Source organism: Xiphias gladius, chromosome 18 (genome assembly GCF_016859285.1).
Source record: "Xiphias gladius isolate SHS-SW01 ecotype Sanya breed wild chromosome 18, ASM1685928v1, whole genome shotgun sequence".
NCBI lineage: Eukaryota > Metazoa > Chordata > Actinopteri > Istiophoriformes > Xiphiidae > Xiphias > Xiphias gladius.
Window position 1 is genome coordinate 719,715 of NC_053417.1, and position 20,301 is coordinate 740,015.

The following is a 20,301-nucleotide window of genomic DNA, read 5'->3' on the forward strand; positions in this document are numbered from 1 at the left end:
TCACGTCAGCTCAGAGGTGAAGATCAGCAGTAGCAACATGGAGGTTAATGTGAGGGAGCACCGACTGACTGCTGCACCAATAGCTGCACACAAACAAGACAGCATGCATTACAGAGCACATCAATAGAATAATATGATCACAACTTACACCAGGACTGTGGCATTAACAGTTCCAATTTCACGTAACAACTTACTTACCATTAAAGGATAATTCTACATTCTCACTTTTTACTGTCATCAGTCCCATGTGCAGAGCCAAACCAACAGTGAGTGTCTCCTACAAACAAGTACTGTGTGTGTATCAAAGCCTGATAGATCTTATTCCTTTGAGCCATAGAGCTCCATGGTTGTCCAAAAACTATTAAAAACACATCAATGAGCCACACTGTAGCACTGGGTGACATGTTACTTCTTTACCATGAACACACACACTGTGGTTTATTTTGACTCAGTCCACCACACACCGTCCTGCTGCCCCAGATACTCACTACAGCACCATATGAGGATTATTTGGCCACTGAACATAGTCCCCAACAAATGCATGTTTTCTCCTGTTTGTTTTTGATGAAAAACTGGTGCCCAGCTGTTTTTACTATTTTTACTTATCTGTTATAAGTGAGCTTTTTTTTTTGTTTCGTTTGTTGTTTGTTTAATGGAACTATATATTTGTGAGGTGTTTTTAAAGATTTCATTTTCAGAAGGAAGCAATGGGCTTGGTCAAATGGGAGGTTTACCATTTGGCTCAATATAATTTGATTAATTGCAAATTTTGCTAGAAATTAAAAGTACACTATCAGCTATGATGGTTCCTCTGTCCTCCATTTTGTGGCCCTAGTCTTGAAGAGGGGCCCTGTGTCAAATTCTAGTTTTATGACCTGAATTGTTTCAGTGTATATTGTGGTTGTTTGTCATTTAAATTTTTTTCTGTGTGTAAAGTATAGGCAGAAAATCCCTGGAAAGGTCGTATTATCTTAATGCTATGTGTATACATGGTCAGGAAATCATGAAAAATGCCCATCATTATTCCCTGGAGCCCAAGTTAACATATTCAAATTGCATTTTTATTCCTGACCAACCTACCAAGAACCCAAACATGTTGAGTTTACTGTTGTAGAAAACTAAGGAAAACCAGTAAAATATTCACATTTGAGAAGCTGGAACAAATGAATTCATGAAATAATGAAAATGCCATGTACAGTGGGGGTCAAGAACAAGAACAAGTTTTTGCCCTTGGCTCACCTAGGAGGTTAATCCGGTCATGTGTGACAGCAAAAAAAAGAGAAGAAAAAGCCAACAACCTGGCCACACAGATAAAACAGGGATAGAGAGTAAGACTACACCAATTTTTACCAGGATTGCTGTTTTTTTTTTTTTTTAATGTATTTTGTGATTAAGATCATTGTAATTGTCCTAATTTAAAAGATGCTGTGTTGGCATAAAAAAATACACATAGTGGCTTTCAAAACTGGTCTAGTTGCAAATTGAAAGGCGAAACTTTAAACTTACATAGGTGATAATAATGTGAAAATTTTTAAATATAATTTGCAGATTATATTTTAGAATTGTTTTATACTAAGCAAGGCTGGATTAGCAACCCAACAAAATGGGCAACTTCCCCAAAATCCCTGGTTCGCAGTGTGTCATTTGGCTTTAGGTGATTTGACTTGTAAACTCATTAGGGACTTTACATCACTGAAATACAGTATCACCTTAGGCAGGCTGCATTGTTACTTTAAAATTACTCTGTGGAGTTTTTGACCACTAGTAGTGCTATGGAGCAATGGCTTTATACGTGGACCCCATTTTTCTGAATCTTGCGTTTGGACGAAGATGCAAACACATGATTCTATGTTGGTTTTACACTATCTCACTGATCTACAGTTGGTTGCAATAATGCACCCAGAAATGTAATAATGTGTCCACAAAGGCCATAAAGATAGTTAGTAAACATGGATGTAAAGAATGCAGCATTTAAGACATTAAAACAAATTGGTTTTGTTGAGAAACACTGAATTCATACAGGAATTGTTTGTTTACAAGAAAACTCACAGGTGGGGTTTTACTTTTGAGTCTTGTAAAAGAGCCCTTGGTCAAAATCTAGTTTTATCTATCTTAGGGTTAGTGGTTAAGTATTTCCGACCAGCCAATCAAATTGTCTCCAAGAATAGGCCATACATATGGTAGTCCAATCAGCAAATAGTTTACACAGCTTGGGGTGGGGCCATAGTTCAAATGCAGCCAATCAAAGATTGAATTTAGTAGTGAAGAGGATGACCTATTAGACTTTCACTGCCCCCTGTGGTGTTTGGTATTACGCAGACTTTTCTGTAGTGGAAACACACACACACAAACAGAGAGAGAGAGAGAGAGAGAAATTGTGCATAGTCTTGAAATCTTTTTTGTTGGGAAAAAGTCTTCAAAAGTCCCAAAGTCTGGCATCTGCTGCTGTTTCTTTGTCAAGATTTTACACTATTCATACAGTGACTGCAAATCTGTAAAAGCTTTCAATAACTGACTACTAGTTAAATCACCATGGTGACGGTCAAGAAGAGAAAAGGCTCTCCTTTAATCTCCATCCCAACTGGGGCACTGCCACAATAACTGACTATGTTTTCTCAAACAACTGTTGCTTCGCTGGCAGCAGAGTAGCAAAGTGTTAGAGCCTCTGTTTTTCTGTGCTATTTTTTCCTGCTGTAAATTTGTATTAAGAGAGCAAAACACCCAGCAGATGACTCAAACATAGTATGACCTTATGCTATGGACATTAGAAACCCTTCAGCTTTGTTTCTGAGAAAAGACCATTTTTCCATTCTTTTCATATTATGAATCCAGCACCCATGAGTCTCACCAGCCACACTGCTGTGGAGAAGACTCCAGGCAGAGTTATAAACACAGAGCAGTTTGCTGCTACTGTCAGGAGGAAGACTGCACTACGGCAGCTGAACTGATTCTACAGCATGAGTTCTTCAAAGCTCAACTTCTACCATGAGCTGCATGGCAACACTGTTTGGAGCTTTGTTCAAATTTCTTGCTGCAGAGTTCATTTCTCTCCTAGCTGCAAGTTGCAATGGACACAGTTTCGTTCCTATGACTCTGACCTTGACTTTTCTTCAGTTAAGTATACTGTGTTTTTTCCAGCTCTGTATCTTATTGTTCGTACTGAGAGGATCATGTCTACCTAAGTCTTTCTTCTGATTAATGATATGAGTTGCAACAGTCTGGTTTTAGGTCTGAGTGCAGCACTGAGACAGCTTCACTTGTTTGTCAACTGACCTCTACATAGCAGCTGATACTGGCCTTTGCACCATGTTTGTTTTGCTTGAACTCAGAGCAGCATTCCATCATATCAATCATAAAATCTTACTCAGTCCTTTCAGTACTGACCTGTGAGGAGAAGGGACCTGCACATCAAGCAAGCTGTTTGGTTGATTCAATCAATCAGCTTGAAATAGAGATGAAACAAACGTAAATGTAGCTATGAATATACATGAATATAACTGCACAACCCCCATGCATACTTGCCTATGTGCAACCCATAGAAGTATAATTCCAGTTTAAGAGGGTGGTTTAAAATGCTCATCTAAAATATGTACTTGCAGTCTACCCCATGGGCCGATTCTGGGATTCTCTTTACATACTTTCCCTCGGTCACATCCTCTGCTCTTAATTTTGATGTTGAGTAATAAACCAAGCTCACAACCCCACCTAGTTAACTAGCTAGGTAGGTAGGATGTGCAGCCTTGTTAATAAACAAAAGAGATATTAGTAGTAGATATGTATTTATTGTGGCAACCTGTAGTTGGTTGATTCAATATTGACTTTCACATTGCTGTTGCTCTGGCTAATAGGAGCTAACTGGGTAATTCTGAGAATTGAATTGTTGAGCTTGCTACCTTAAGATTGGCTGAAAGGTCAGATGGCGGTGACAACACCACTGTCATGAACAGTGACATTCTGAAATTAAAAGTGAAATTATAAAATACATTATTATGATATAAAAATTGGCATGAAATAGAAATGTCACTGGGGAATGCTATTAGGTAATAATAACAGACTTTTGAAAAAGGACATTTTTAAAATAAACATGTCTATTATGAAATTTAAAAAAGTCCTATATACCTCATGAAAATAAGAGTGATTAAATAATTTTTTATAATAATGAATTGAGTTTTAATCATTTCTTATATCATTTCACAAATAATTTTTTTCATTTATATATTTATACAATTTATTAATTTGATTATTTATTTCATAGTTCCTTGTTTATTTGAATATTGAACATTTTGGGGACCAGGTTTCTGTTATTATTAACAACTGTTGGAAATGCTCAAACAGCCACACAGGAGCCTGGATTCCTATGTTCACCGTGTTTATACTAATGGTTTATTACTGTGATGGGAAGTTACCAGAGTAACAGTTGCAATAGCGCTTGAACTGATGATGACATAGAATGACCTACCAATAAATTGTTTCTTCAGTCTTGGGTTGTCTGTAAAAACACACAAAGTAAAAAAAACATTGATTAGGAGCACACCGAAGAAATGATAAATGACGAAATCAAATCCTCCCACAATAAGACCCACCAAACACAATGAGGCGGGTGTGGGTATCTGTGGAGCCCAGAGGATTCTGGGCCGTGCAGCGGAACATGGAGCCGTTGAGCTCAGCAGGAATTCTCTCTAGAACGAGCTCCCTGCCGTCATGCTCCTCTCTACCATCCAGCAGATGTCCACCAACCTTGTTCCAGGTGAACATGGGCTCAGGGAAGACCTCACTCTGTGGACACACACACACAGTGTGAGCAAAAAGCTACATGGTCAGGTCACAAAGCGAGCTGAAAGAACAAGACTTCACTAAAAAATAGAGTGTCCATTAAAAATGTATTTTTATTTTCAAAAGTTTTGAAAAGTGATATTAAATATGACACTGACTCAAAGGGCCGGAGTCATCTCTGGCCCTTTGGACAACTAACCGGCCCTTGCCTGAGACTCTCAGCCTACACTTGGGGCTCAGGGGGGCCATAGCTCTGCAAACGGAGTCTAAAACTAATAGGCAGATGGTGTAGGGAATCAAAAATGTGGGTAATACTTTATTGCAAAAATCTAACTTAATGTGTGTCCTTTTTAAAATATAAGTTATTATGCAACTTTTTGGTTATTAGCAGCCTCTGTTAACAGTGGGAAATACAAGTTGGAATAGTCCACTGGGTCATTTTTCATGATTTGTTTTTCAAACTGGAAGACCCCGATGAAAATAAAGATGGTATGAAGTGTCTATAACAAAAAATGAGACAGCTATTGAGAAAAATCTGACTGGTTTCTTGATCTTTTTGCATTCGCTTTTAGGACAGTCCCGCCAGCTTGTCAGTTCCTCTGTTCTGTCAAAGTCCTGCAATTGTTTTCAAAGCATCAGGCTTCAATATCAGGTTATGAGGGGAAAATAACAGCTGTGCAACATCATTCAAGCTTTTGCTGACATAATATATTGCACATTGCTGAAAATCCATGGCCATGTTATTTGAAGTAAGTCCAGCAGGCTGGTGGTGAGGTTTGTCTGTATTTTCAGTTAAAAAGAACATAAATGGTGTAACATATCAAAAACCAGCATAATGTTTATGAGCTGGGTTTCCATGAAAAGCCCAGAACAGACCTAGCAATGAAAATGAGACCTTATCATCACCGGGAAAGGAATTTCAGGAATATTCCAGGATTTTGAAAATAGAAATCATTTGTATCTAAATGTGTCATGAAACACCATAAATATATAATTGTTAATCCATCGAAAGTGTCCTTGGGCAAACTCCTTCCTCCTCCTTCAAGAGCTCTGCTGCTCTGCTTTCCCTGTTCAAAGAGCTACTGTGTTGGAAACTCACTGCAGAAGGTCCCAGCTGGAAGCCTTGGACAGTGATCCGGACTGTGTCTCCCACCTTGGCCTTAGTGGGGCTCATGGACAGCTTGGGTCCTCTGGGAGCAGCTGGAAAAGTAAAATACCACGATGGATTGCTGTTGTACAGTAAGACGACATTCAACTCTCAAATGTCTGCATAACAGGAAAGTCATAATACTATATGTTACCAAAATATTGCTATCCACATTTCAAGGATCTACCCACCTGCTCTGAAAATATTCAGTGAACGGCCACTACTTTTTCATGTAACTATGGTATAAACCAGTTGAAGTCAAGCTTTACAAACTGTCCTGAAGGCTCGGTATGACCCATTTACTGTTTATTGTTCTCAGTTCAGTTTGAATTAATGAATCCAATGGCTTGCCCCCTTTAATTCTTCGTAACCTCGAATTTGTCCTCCAGAAAATGTAGTTGTATTCAAATTTTAATCTCAGTGGCTCTCACTGTAAATCTCTTTATCTCTTTTGAAACTGGACATGAACTGTGTCAGGACTCCTGGGAGAACATCTGACTTCCGTATTTACAGTATATTTTCATTTTTTTAGTTATTACAACCAGGTGATCTGAGTGATTGTGCTGAAAAAGGGAAGTGATTGACATCTAACCCCAACACTTTACCTCACTGCTCCAATCACAAGAAGTAAGACAAACTTGGACTACCTTCCTGGTGTAGTATACCCCTAAATTAATGCCAGGAAGCTGACGCTTTTTTTTTTGGTAAATCCACAGTCCAACCTTTTAAATATATAGAACTTCAGAGTTTCAGTGGTTTTTCAGTATTAGCCATTGTGCAATGTGCCACATGAATGCAAGGAGTGCTACCAGGATATGGCATTATTGAGTGGACGTGAAACCATTTATGCTTCAATATCCTTTCCATATGTTAAGTTGTATGCTACATTTAGCTTATGACTTATGAAATCATGGAGTTTGCACTTTAATCACTGTGATAACTGTGTTCTACTTGTGTATCTGTTAAACAATAAATAAAGAGACATCCACCAACATGTAATTATGTTGTGCAGTGACAGTAGCAGAAATAAGAAAATTATTTGGAAACATTTTAAGTATTCAAGTGAATAAGAAAAACAATTATTAACACTCACATGCACAATAAAAACTCTGACTATTATCCAAACTGCGAGGATGAGTGTCAATGAGCAGAAATAGTCTCCAAGGCCTAACAAGCACTGAGTGGTCTGTATGGAGAGATGGGGGTAGCTGAGCTAGTCCTTGCTAGTCCCCTTCTGTGGTTGGGGTTGAGTCTTAGGTTAGGTTATGGTTAAGCCTCACAGAGATAACTGGTTGGGGCTTGAGATCATTATGCAGTATGTTGTTTTCATCTAATTAACTAGAAGTTATGTTAGCATGAATATTCATTAAGGGTATATTGTCATGTGGAGGAGGAGCATTACACCTTTTTTCCCTTTGCTGAAGAGATTTTTACATATTTTTCAAGCAGAGATTTGTTATGCACTTCCTTGCTGAATTGCGTCTTACAGAACAAGCTAGTAGAAGGATAGGTATCCTTTGGCATATGGGTAGCGGCTTGGCATGTACAGGAAGTGTTGACAGCAGAGAGTGCTGTATGTACAGAAGCGGGTATCAGCAGTAGGCAAGTTGAGTTTATGGGTTTACAGTAGTATTGAACCATCTCAGCAGTCGGTGAATGAGGGCTTGTACAGGTACACTAAGGCATGAACTCACAGTCGTGGAGTGAGTTTGTACTACTGTTTAAGGGCGTTAACTTCCAGCTCAATTGTTGTCAGTGAGCTTGGTAATATATTAAGCCAAGCAAGCAGAAGGTGAGAGGTTTTGTCAATGTGGGGCTCAGCATGTGAAGCTGCACTATTTCAGGTAAGTAGTAAGTACCAGGTCTGCATTCATACATATGAACAAATTTGAATAAGTATCAGTAAAATGATTTGTTTGTTCACTTTGTCACTGAGAGACTGAATTCAGAGAGGATTCTCTATGCAAGTTAGCTCAGCCAGTGTGTTGGTGCATGACTCACCCAGTGTGACCTCAGCCTGCATTGGCATAGACAGAGCTGGGTGGTTGACCTCACAGCTGAACAGTGCCTCATTGTCCAGCTGGGGGTTGAGGCTCCAGGTCAGCATGGCTCTCACCTCCATGGTGCCGTCAACTGCTGCCTGCTGCCGTAGCTGGAAGTAGTACAGTGGGTCACTGCTCTGAACCCAGCGGGGAAACTCACGGCTCACCACGGTCTCAGGGATCACCTCAGTGGTTGGCTTGGGGTAGGACTCTGACCTTTGCTCTGGGCCCTCTTCTGGGCCATTGGGGCTGTCCTGGCCCAGCCGAGCCAGCTTCCCCTCTTCTTCCAGCAGGGACAGGGACTTGTGGAGTTTGGTGTCATCAGGGTCTCGACTGGTGAGAACCTGGGAGCTCAATAGCCCTGCCTGGCTCCTCCCCTGGCTCTTTTCTTCACCAGGGGCTTTGCTTTGGTCCCCCACTGAGGAGGAAGACTGGCGAGTAGGCACAACATCAATAAGCTCACCATCCCGCTTGAAGTACACCTGAAAGGCAGGGACAAAGGCAGGTCTGCTCAACAGTGGAATAGCCCTGACCGTTTTCGCTCTTGACAGAATCTCTATTTGAAATGACATAGGAAACAATGAATCGCTTTGCTGAATCAAAAATCCTGTTGATCAGTTCAAAGATTTGTGCACTTTTGTTTTTTTTTTATGCCAAGCAATCACATCACTTTGAGTGTGACAGTTAACTCACTGCATTAACTACTGACTTACTTATTATTTTAAGAATAGTGTGGATTTTGACCACAGAATTAAGGATTGAATATTGCTCCCCTCACAGAGACTGGTATCCTTTGATGTCAGTGCTGCTTACCAGCATCCATACTGAGGGATGTGTTAGCTTGTCCTTATCCAACTTCTAGAGCTTTGTTTTGACACTGCCTATTTCATACAAGAAGGAAATGGACTATGGATGTGGACTGTTAACTAAGGATGGATTGAGAAAACACCAAAAAATCTGTAACCTTTTGGCCCTCCGAAAAAACAAAACAGCTGGATAACATCAACAGCTGGAACTTCAGATAACAAACATGCAGAAGAGGAGAAAACAGCACAACAGGTGCTGTGACTGAAGTTGGAGATTCACTGCTGGCTAATGCTGAACAATGATATTTCTACACTGTGTCAGTGCTAGAAGAATCACTGAAATCCTTTACTCAAGTAAAAGTGGCAGTACCACACTATAGAAACACTAGCACAACAAGTAAATGTTTTGTATTCAAAATTATATTTTAAGTAAATTTTTTTGCTAATACTGCAGTATCTATACTATGCATCTAAATTAAAGGTTCGCATGAGACAGCAGAATGCCCCCTGTCAGTGTCATATTGCTGTATTATATATTATCTTATTAGATTATTATTACTAATAACATGTCAGCAGCATTTTAATGATGTAGCTGGTCAAAATGGAGGAGATAACTTATTTATATACTGTTGGGTAGTTTAATCCATAACAATGTATCACTTTATAAACTCATCAAAGGCTATCTGTGTAAAATGTGAAAAATCTTAACCTAAAAATTACAATAAAAAGTACAATATTTCCATCTGAAATGTAGTGGAGTAGAAGTATAAAAAAAAACATCCTAAAGTATAAGTACCTGCAAACTGTAATGCGCTTGCATAACAAGGACTGTGAATTTTGCACCCCATCACTTGGAATTGTTGTAAGAAGGGATCTCTTTAGGGCTACAACGGACAGGAGGAACAAATACAGCAATTTATAATCCTTTCTGCGTATACATGGGCATGGGAGTATTGTTATAAAGATAGACTCACACTAACACAGCCCATGAGTTTTTTCAGTGCACAGCCATTTTCTGACTGTATGCCCTGCAAAAAACAGGACTCACATGTATATAATGACTTATTTCATTATACTCAAAACATGATTATATTGTGCTCAACCGTTTTAGGACATTATCAGTAGATTATTACAGTATATTTTCTTACTACATTTTTATCATATTATCTATTTCTACACAAAGTCTAGCCCACCGTTGGGAAACGAGGTCCGTTAAAGCAAAGATGTGAATGCATCACATTTATGCAGCATCATCAGGTGACAACAAACATTAGTTTCTGTAATTTTTACCTTATATCATAGATATCAGCTAGTGTGCTTGTTTTACATTTGTGTCCCAATGTTGACATTATCAATTCAATTGAATTCAGTATGTTTTATTGGCATGAATGTAAGGTGAACATTTCTAAGTGTCATGGATAATACATTTCAATAATGAGATGACAAAAAAAACAATATAACTCATTAAGTAAAATAAAATAAAATAAAATAAATAAATAAACTAGAATGTCACTCAGTAAAGCACATACCTCCACCAAGGCCCAAACAATCCTACACATGTCTGACAGATCTGGATTATTATGATCTCAACACCATAAATATTTTTTACCTTTTTACATCAAGATCCAGACATTATTTCCTGAGAAACTGACGAAAAGTTCGAAAAATGCCCTATCTCACATTGTTATTGAAAATGATAAAAAAAAATCCCTGGATTCGCCCCTTTAACCAGATCTGCCCCAACATGTAATGGGTTCTCCCCGGCCCATGTCTCATCCCTCCACCAAGTTTGGTGCAAATCGGTTCAGTAGTTTTTGCATAAACCTGCTGAGATCAATACTTGTCAGATTGAGTGATGTTGTTTTAATTGTGTCCCTGGAAGATCATGATTTCAGATTTGTTAAAGCTGACTGACAGGGCAAAGCTCTGATAGTACTGCTCCAGGAGGTCCAGGTGCTGCTATAGTACTTGTTGTGTGGCTGACAGCAATACTCAAAGCAAGGTCCTTATTGTTATGGGTTAAGCCAGGGGTTCTAGATTAGTCCAGCAGTTCTGTGGTGCCAATTTTCTATCCACATTTATTACTGACATCTCTAATATTATCCAGAGACAGAAATACAAATAACCCACATTCAAAAACAATACAGCTGTAGTCTTCCTGTACATACTGCTGCAATTATAGATATCTGTGTGTCAGTAGGCAGCTTACAGCTGGTCCTGCTGTGTTAATCTTGTTTATTGCTGAAACGTATGGTCATGTGACCATAGAGATGATTGATTAAATAAAGTGTCATTCTATCAAGATAATGATTAATTGTAACATTGTTCCATCTCGCTGATATGTTTGTCATTTAGGACATGTGAAACCATTTTTCAATGGACTTTCTTTTTTATCATATATGCAGCTGCATATGTAATCCCCTGATATCAATTTCCAATACATTTTCCAAAGAGGTCACAGAAGGTAGAGACTATAGCTGTAAATAGCTTTTTTCATTTCAAACTTTCTATCTTCTGCAGCAAACATCGAGCGGTAGCATTGGTTTTTGTTTTGTTTGTTTTTTTCTTGTGACACACTTCACATTCAGCAGCACTTCCACTTCATCCTGAATTGGTCATACAAGTCTCCTCTTTACTGTATCAGGATTTCTAAAAATTTTAGAGTTGTTTTCCATGGTCGTACGTGGATGGATGGATGGATCATGAATCTTTCCTTCCTTACACACAAAGCAGTGATGCAAATTCAATTACAGAGACTGAGACCTTCAAGAGAGACAAAGAGTAAAAAGGCTCCATCTCACCATGGGAGCTGGCTTTGCTCCTGTAACAATGCAAACCAGAGTAAAATTCTGGGCCTCATAGCGGCTGAAAGGAGCTGGACTGTTGGCTGCCACCACAGAGATAGACTTGGGAGGTACTACAGAGAAAATACAAAGAAGACTTAGGCACTCAAACATTGAAGTACTTTCGATTCATTGAAGGAAAATAAATATATTGTATAAGTTATGAGGTATTTGTCTGGAGAAGAAAAAAATCAGGGCTAAGTGATTAATCAATATGCGGGTCGTGACTCTTGAGCAGAGACTGCTGCAGGAGCACCTTCAATTGAACATGTCAAAATCAGTTGAATTATAGTTTCATCAAAGGAATACATTTTGGTAAAATAGGCTTATTTTCCTCTTCCTCAGAAGGAAATGTACAGATAGATGTCAAATGTCAAAATGTCAAATGTCTGTCTGTTAAGTACTGAGCTGGAGTCAGGATGTGGTTAGCCTAGCTTAATATGAAGATTGGATGCTGAGGGAAACAGTTGACCTGGCTCAATCAGAAGTTCAAAAATATACCTACCTACACCTCTAAAGCTCACTGATTATCATGTTGTATCTTGTGTATTTAACTCTGACAAAACAGCAATATAAAAACAGCGATTTGTGGGAACGATTACCTGCTGGAACTATTTTGTTGACCCAGTACTTTTTTGCTGTAATTTTCAGGTAAGACCAGGTCAAAACCTAATATGTAGCTGGACCACCCTTCATCTGTTTGCTTCTCTCCTACTCTCTGTGCTCACATATATAGTAATTTAATACAGCTAAATTCACAATAAAGCTGTTCTCATTTACATGTTTTTCTGTTTCTGCTGTCAGAAAAAAAAATTGATTGATTAACAGTTAGTATCAATTCAACACTGCAACGTCACTAAGCCAGAGCCAAGGAAAGCAGTGGTAGAAAAAAGGGTGCTGCAGAAACCCCACCTCTAGGTGGCTGAGGTGTAGTACTATTATTATTGTTATTTTCTCCTGGTCCCTGTCACCCACATTAGGCCTATCCTTTTTTAAATCATTGTGTCAGAAGGTTTGGATCTGGAGAGGCTGTCTGAATCCGTCTGAATCACAACAAAGTCATGTTCAAAGTGAGGACTCTGTGCTGTCAGGGTAGTTATCTCGATTTCTTCCTAACACTGACTTTTTTATTGTGACATATTGTTATATAAGTGTGTCATATAAGTGTCATATTGTTTCACTGATATAACATCATGATGCTGCCGAGATGTGGTTTATTATGTTGCAAGGGCATGATGAAAGATTTATGTATATAAATGTAACTAAGCTTAACTGTAATGCTGTGGTTTTATTGGCTAAATTGAAAATACATTTTATGCATTGGTTTCGCAAGAAAATCACATTGAAAAAATATTTTGAATCTTATAGGGATCATAATGCAAACAGGTGCAGCAGCCTCGCACAAAAATTTAATGAAAAACTAGAATGTCACTCAGTAAAGCACATACCTCCACCAAGGCCCAAACAATCCTACACGTCTGTCAGATCTGGATTATTATGATCTGTTGGATCGTAGATCTCAACATCATAAATATGTCTGATTTTTTACATCAAGATCCAGACATTATTTCCTCAAAAACTAACGAAAATGTCGAAAAATGCCCTATCTCACATTGTTATTGAAAGTGATAAAAGATTCCTGGATTCACCCCTTTAACCGGATCCGCACCAAAATGTAATGGGTTCTCCCCGGCCCATGCCTCATCCCTCCACCAAGTTTGGTGCAAATCAGTAGTTTTTGCATAATTCTGCTGACAAACAAACAAACCAACAAACAGACACGTGTGAAAACAGAACCTCCTTGGTGGAGGTAAAAATTCATCATCATTAATTGATCTCTGATTTCTTGAATTCTGAATTCCAATATTTTTGAAATGAAATGGAAATATCCACAGCGTTTCCATTATTTCCCATCATCATTTTTAGTGATTGGAATGCAAAAAGCTGCACAATGTCATTGCACCCTACTTGTGTCAGAAAGAAATAATTCCAGCACATTACACCCCCCCCCCAAATATATCAGAGATATCTCAACAACCACTGTATTGCTGTAATAATTGTGTACAGATATCTATGTTTTGGTGATTCCCTGACTTTTCCTCTAAAGATATGGTATTTAGAATTCATGAGACATCAGAAATGAATACATACCTATAACAGTGAGGATGAGGCTGCCTGAGGCTAGAATCACTTTGTCTCTGGAGCCTGTGTCATAGATCCCCACATGGCACTCATACAGGCCGTCATCCTCCATCTGTACCTCAGGAAGCCTGTTCATATAGATAAAAATTACAGTTTTTAACTGCATCTTTCATTATTAAAATTTCAGTTTTTTAAGACTACAGTGGAAAAATCCCACTGGGATTGCTCTAATTTCACCTCCCTTTACCACTATCCCCCCCTCTGTCAAAAAAAAAGCAGTTTTGAATGTCCCTCCCAAGTTTTTGTATGTCTTTCAAAGGATATGGGTTATTCGAGAGTGGCATGGTGATGCAGTGGTTAGCACTGTTGCCTCACAGCTTTGAACCACAGGGTCAAACCTGCTGGCCGACCGAAGCCTTTTTTTTGTGGTATTTGTATGTTCTCCCCGTGCCTGCTTGAGTTTCCTCTGGGTGCTCTGGTTTCCTCCTACGTTCCAAAGCAGGTTAGTTTAACTGCCAGCTCTACATTGTGAGGTGTGAGTGTCAGTGTGACTGGTTTTTTGTCTCTAAATGTCAGCCCTGTGGTAGACTTTTGACCTGTCCAGGGTTTACCTTGTCTCCCACCCAGTGTGAGCAGGGACTGGCTCCAGCGCCAAGGCTCCAAACTCTCAAGGACAAGCGGTATAGCTGATGGATGGATGGATGGATGGGTTATTTGAACATAACACACCTTGTACAGTAGCAGAAGCCTCCCTTACCGCACAGTTGACTGGTAGACCAGGTCTTCTTGTTTGCGGTTGTCCTCTATGTGGGAGTAGCTGGTGTTGTAAATGGCATCATAGGTGAAAATCTTCTGCTTGGTACTGCCTCCTTCAATCACCTGAGAGAGTGAGAGTGAAAGTACATTAGCATCACAGTTTGAGTACAGCTTGATGTAATTGTCAACCAAGCTTGTGGCATGGCCCTATAGGCATGTCAGTCAGTCAGTCCCCCATTTTTGTAATAACTTTGGTGATCCACTGATTTTTCATCTAGAGCCATCATCAGCTCGAAACTCCAGCTTGTCCAGTATTTGGTTTGCTGATAAATAGTGAAGATCAGACTCTGAGATCAATTTATTTGGCCAAAAATTTGCTTGCAAAGTACAGTTTGCTTTGAAAGTTTTCTATCTTTCTGGTTTGCTTCTGCACTGTGTGGCCCATTATAGTTGTCATCAGTGTCTCCCTGGCCCCTTGAAGTGTACTGTCAACAGTTTTTCAGACGGTTCTTTTATTATAGAGGTCTAGAGGAAATGCTTTTTTGCCGCAGAGTATCATATTATTGCAGTACAGCGGGTGGCCATGGGAGCAGCAAGGCAGACTTAGCTGGCCGTATTGAACTCACTTATTACATCCATATGATTTAGTACTAATTACACTGCAACTAACAATTAACATGCAGATTAACCAGTAATGTAAGACAAGCATGGGAAGGTTTAAATGCATTAATGTGGAGAACCTGAAAGAAGTAAGCATGCTTTGTCATTAACAGTCAGCTGACCAAAGAGAGTCTTTGTAATCAGAATAATGTCTGACTTGCTCACGGTTAAGACAGGTGCTCCTCACGGATGTATTCTTTCTCTAATACTGTTCTCCCTGTACACCTATGAATCTTAAATCAAAGAGCAGGGTTTTTGTTTCTTTTAAGTAAACGGGTGACATGGCCCTGTGATAGTTGGCCTTGTTCGGACATCAGACCCTTCAAGTGAAGCTGAGTATTTGGCCCAAACACACTCTCGTCAGTCATGGTGCAAAAGTAGCAATTTTGAGATCAGTGTTGATAAGACTAAAGAAATGATCGTTTGCCAAGCAGGATTTTACTACAGAGCCTGTTGTTTTTGACAGGCAACTTGATGATACTATTTTCATTTTTAAATATCTTTGTACGTTCTTGGACTAGCAATTGAACTTTTCTGAAATTGCTAATTATTTTTTTAGGAAATGTATGTTCTTCTTAGGAGACTATCAGTTTTCACTTGAGTCAATCAGTCTTAGAAATTGTTTACAAAACCCTGACTGAGGGTGTTTTAACATCCCACTTGACTTAATACTTTGGTCATTTGAACTGCAGGGTAGGGAATAAGTTGGCCAGAATAGTTTGCATTGCCAGCAAAATACATGGGAAGCCGCAGATGAAGCTTAGTGAGATGTATACTGCCAGGACAAGAGATAAAGCTTTTAACATCCTGACAGACAGTTCTCATGCTTTATTTTCTCAGTTTGACACTGGGAGGCACTGTAGGGTGCCTTTATTGCAAGTGAGATCAGCATTAAAAAAAAGAACCCACAAAACTTAATCCATAGTATTTTATATTATGTTTTAAGGTTTTATGTTTTGTCTTATGTATTCTTTCTCTAGTTTTTACTTGTGTACTGTAGTGTACTCTATACTCACTTGTTTTACATGTTACCTGTTCTCATACTCCTTACTACTGTTCACACCCACCATGGATGACTTGGATTTAATATAGTTTGATTTTGATCTTGGACTGAGATATGTGTATATACTTTGGGTTTTGACATTAAAGACAATGTTGTGTTATCTTTGAGATCCTTTAAACATATACAGGATCTAACATATTACAGGATAACAAACTGTTTTGCCATAAAAACTTTGATGATACTGCAGATGTCATTCAGCTCATAAAAACTTAGCTTGAGGGTTCTGGAGGCTTCATAAATGTCTTCTTTGTGGTCAAACGTCTGGCTTCCACAAATAATTAATTAGAGGGCAAAAATGATTAATTATTTGTAAAAAGTGGTTTTTGTTTTCTTCATGACACCTCCTGGGCTCCGTAGATTATCTAACTGCCATTAGTTGGTGAACAGGCTAAACATCACTGTGCATATAGCTGCAATGATCAGTCGATTAATCAATTGGTCAGGGAAAATTAATTAGCAACTATTTTTATAATTGGATAATCATTTAAGTAATTTTTTAAGCAGAAATTTTACACATTCCCTGGTTCAAGTTTCTCCAGTGTAAGCATTTGTTGCTTTTCTCTGATTCCTATGGTTGTAAACTGAATCTCTTTCGGTTGGTCAGACAAAACAAGACAGTTTATGATGTCAACAAGGACTCTGAGAAAATGTGATTGATATTTTTCACTATTTCTGACATTTTATAGACCAATTCATCAATTCATTGAGAGAATACTTGACTGATTAATTGATAGTGAAAATAATTGTTATATACAGCCCTAACTGTGATTGCATTATCATTGGGAGCATGTTAGCATGCTGATATTAGCAATTAGTTCAAAGAACTCCTATGCCTAAATACAGTCTCACCTGCTTTAAGTCTTTTTTTTGTCTACAAGCACCAAATAACTCACCACCAAGGAGAACACATTCAGTACATCTACATGAATCTTAATTCTAACAGGATACCATTGTTCTGTATGACTGTATACTAAACATGGATATTTTCAAAGAGACATATTGAGGAGCTGGAGAAGGACAGAGTTTCATCAACTATACAGAGAGAGTTGGCAAGCAGCTGTGAGTGTATTAAGTTCACCTGTGTGCTCACTCGAAACCACACAATCTCTCGGAGGTTGCTGTCTGTTTGGAAGTTGCACCTGAGTGTGACTGTGTCTCCAATGACAGCAGGAGGAAGAGGCTCAATGGAAACTGTTAAATAACCTGCCAAAGACACAAGAATGTGAAGGATTTGGAAATGACGTTACATTCCGCTGAATGGTTCCTAGAGTGAACTGAGATGTTAGATACTTTACTTAATTTATGCTTTACAAAGCAATCCACCATGAAAGCATTACTGAACTTGATGTACTGCACTCAGCAGCTGCACAGTCAATAGCCCTGCAGCTTTATTCCTGCTCTGTTGTGCTAAGATCAAAGGTGAGTCAAGGTGGACTCCCATTTAGTAAACATACAGCTCTTACTTCATCAATACCTTTCGAGGGAGGTCAACATAACATTGACACTGAAACACACACAATATGTAAGCCAAACAGGTCAAAAAAGTGGACTAGAAGATCCCTCAGAGATACAACACACAGAGAAACAGAGCAGGAAAAATGAAAACAAGGGAACATTATTAAAGAAAATAAACAATAACAAGATGCTTTGACACACTGTTTTGGGCCAACAGTGACCCGGAGCCAGCATAAATGTATAAGAAAATCAACAACAGTGTCAACATCACTTCTTCCATTGTGTCTGTCCCACAACCACTTACGTCACTTGTTTACCATACAAATAATATAAATGATGTCTTTCTATGACATAGTGTAGTCAGACGTGCTGTTGTCTTTACAATGACATATTGTATATCCAAAATATTGTACATCCAAAATATACACTGTAAACACAAGAGAGATCATCTTACTAAAGTCTCACAATGTTCTTATAGTTCAGGTAATGAAAAACCCCAGGTTACAGGTGTTTGAGGTGGACAAGGGCTGTCTAACAATGTCTCAACATTAAGGACTATTGTATTGGAATGTACAGGTGTTCATTAAGGTCTCTTAGTAGTAAAATAGAAAACGTAAAAATAGTAAAAATGACTGAACTGTATGGCACTGTATGGTGTTTGTTAATGGCAGTTTTCCTGAGGAAGATGAGGAGCTGAAATTCTGGGACTTGTAGCAAAGGGAAAGCAGTACATTTTCATGCTGAACATGTTACATAGAGACATAATGTACCTCAAAGCAAGGATAAAGCAGGATAAAAGTGAGGAATGTCAGAAGCAAAGAGAAAAGTGGAAGGAGAGAGGAAAAAATTAAACAAAGAGCATGAGGTGGAAACAGGAGCAGGTTGCATTGGGAAACGAAGCAAGAGTTTATAAGTGATACTTTCTATGTTTGCAAGTGTACTCAACAGTGAACTAAAAGCTGACCATAACACCTGCCCTTCTAATAAACACACAGGCAGCTCACACAGCTCAATGCTTAGATATACTAATCCCCAGAAGCAACAGTATTTACACCAGGCTGAAATGTATATATTGCTGTGCTGTGACCACTGGGATTAAATGGGTTAATGTAAATGGAAAGTCTTCAACTCCCCCATTATTTTCAGTTAAACCATGTGTAATGCAAGACCTCACATGTGAAAGCATGAATTTTACATCTACATATAATAAAATCACAATGCTTTTTGGACATTTCACATGTGAAAACAATAATGTGATAAAGGCACATTTTATTTTCAGATACCTCATTTATGAAATGCAAGACCCCGCATGTCAAATTTCACACATGGTATCACTTCACATGTTATTAATTCACATATAGGTATAGGTGGCATTTCGACATTTCACGTAAGAAAATTCACATTACACATGCACATTTTTCACATTTAAACTTCAAGCTGTCACATGTGAAAATATCAGTATCATATGTGGGCAAATGTGGTTTAAACAAAAAGAATTCATACACAATCCATATGGTTTTTACATTTAACATGTGAAATACTAGACTTTCACATGAAAGGGACTGAAACAAACCTCAGCCTGATGTAGTGACATTGTGCGTGTAGTCAGTGTTGGCTAAGCTAATGTCCAGGAGCTGAACGGCTGCCCTCTGACACGTGAACTGTGACCAAAGGCACCTTGCAGAGTTGCATTCTGGCAGTGATGAGAGGCAATCTGATTCCCTCTGTCATCACGGTCAGCCTCACCTCCACAGCACTGGCCTGTACTCATGACGTCAGCCTGCCTTCAGATTATTTTCCCATGTTTTTCCGCTTAATCCTCCCTCCGGCTTTTCATCTAAAGAGCCACCCATTTTGCCAAGCTCTGGTCTCTCCACACATACAGAAACGTGGCAGAGAGACTCACACATATCAGAACAACACTGAGATGATAAAAAACAGCACTCGCGCATGATAACTGATTCATAATGTCCTCTGTAAACAACAGAAAAGCAATAATTTAACATATTTTGAGTGAGATTAAGGTTAGTGAAATGAGATATTGAGGAGTGATATCACAGTCCCTGTGCAGCTTAGGTTTGGCTGCGGACTACAACTGCTTTTGCCCTACTTTATGTGACAAACATAGAAAGGACAATTCAACAGCTTAACCTTTGTAGAGAGCTGCGTAGAGTAAAATGTTTGGTATCCTTGTGTTGTTTTGCTGGAGGGGATGAAGTTGGTTTATCCAGCCAAGCCGCTCTCCTCTTTGTAAATTTCTCCCAGTAAAGAAGGCAGACAGTCGGCCTTGCTGCTAAAGGGTCAACTCTCAAAAACATCAATAGTAAGTTGAAAGACTACAAAAACTGTTTAACTGGTGCTGCTACACTGTGCATTAGGAATGGTGGACGTCAGGCAAAACAAAGGTGGCTCTAAATGAGAACCACAGAAGGTTCACCTCATGTTAATACCCGTCTTTGATCACAGAGCTCAGTTCTATATTCAGGGCAACCACATCTGTCATCTGGCTAACGAGTTGCCAAACTTCAGGCAAAAATCCCTCCTGAAAGAGAACACACATATTAAATTCCTTTCATCTTCCAAACACCAGGAACTCTTTTCTAGAGCAAAAGAA

General features: G+C 38.9%; 1 protein-coding gene across 1 annotated transcript; it reads right to left on the bottom strand.

Annotated features, from left to right (window-relative positions):
• LOC120804354 (immunoglobulin superfamily member 21-like) lies at positions 1-19,458 on the bottom strand. The gene is made up of 10 exons (XM_040153776.1): positions 19,365-19,458; positions 17,323-17,435; positions 14,511-14,632; positions 13,763-13,881; positions 11,570-11,685; positions 7,922-8,444; positions 5,873-5,973; positions 4,584-4,776; positions 4,460-4,489; positions 1-83 (listed from the first exon to the last, which is right to left on the bottom strand). The coding sequence occupies exons 1-10, from the start codon at positions 19,456-19,458 to the stop codon at positions 1-3; spliced, it is 1,494 nt and encodes a 497-aa protein (XP_040009710.1).
• Between the last annotated feature and the right edge of the window lie 843 nt (positions 19,459-20,301).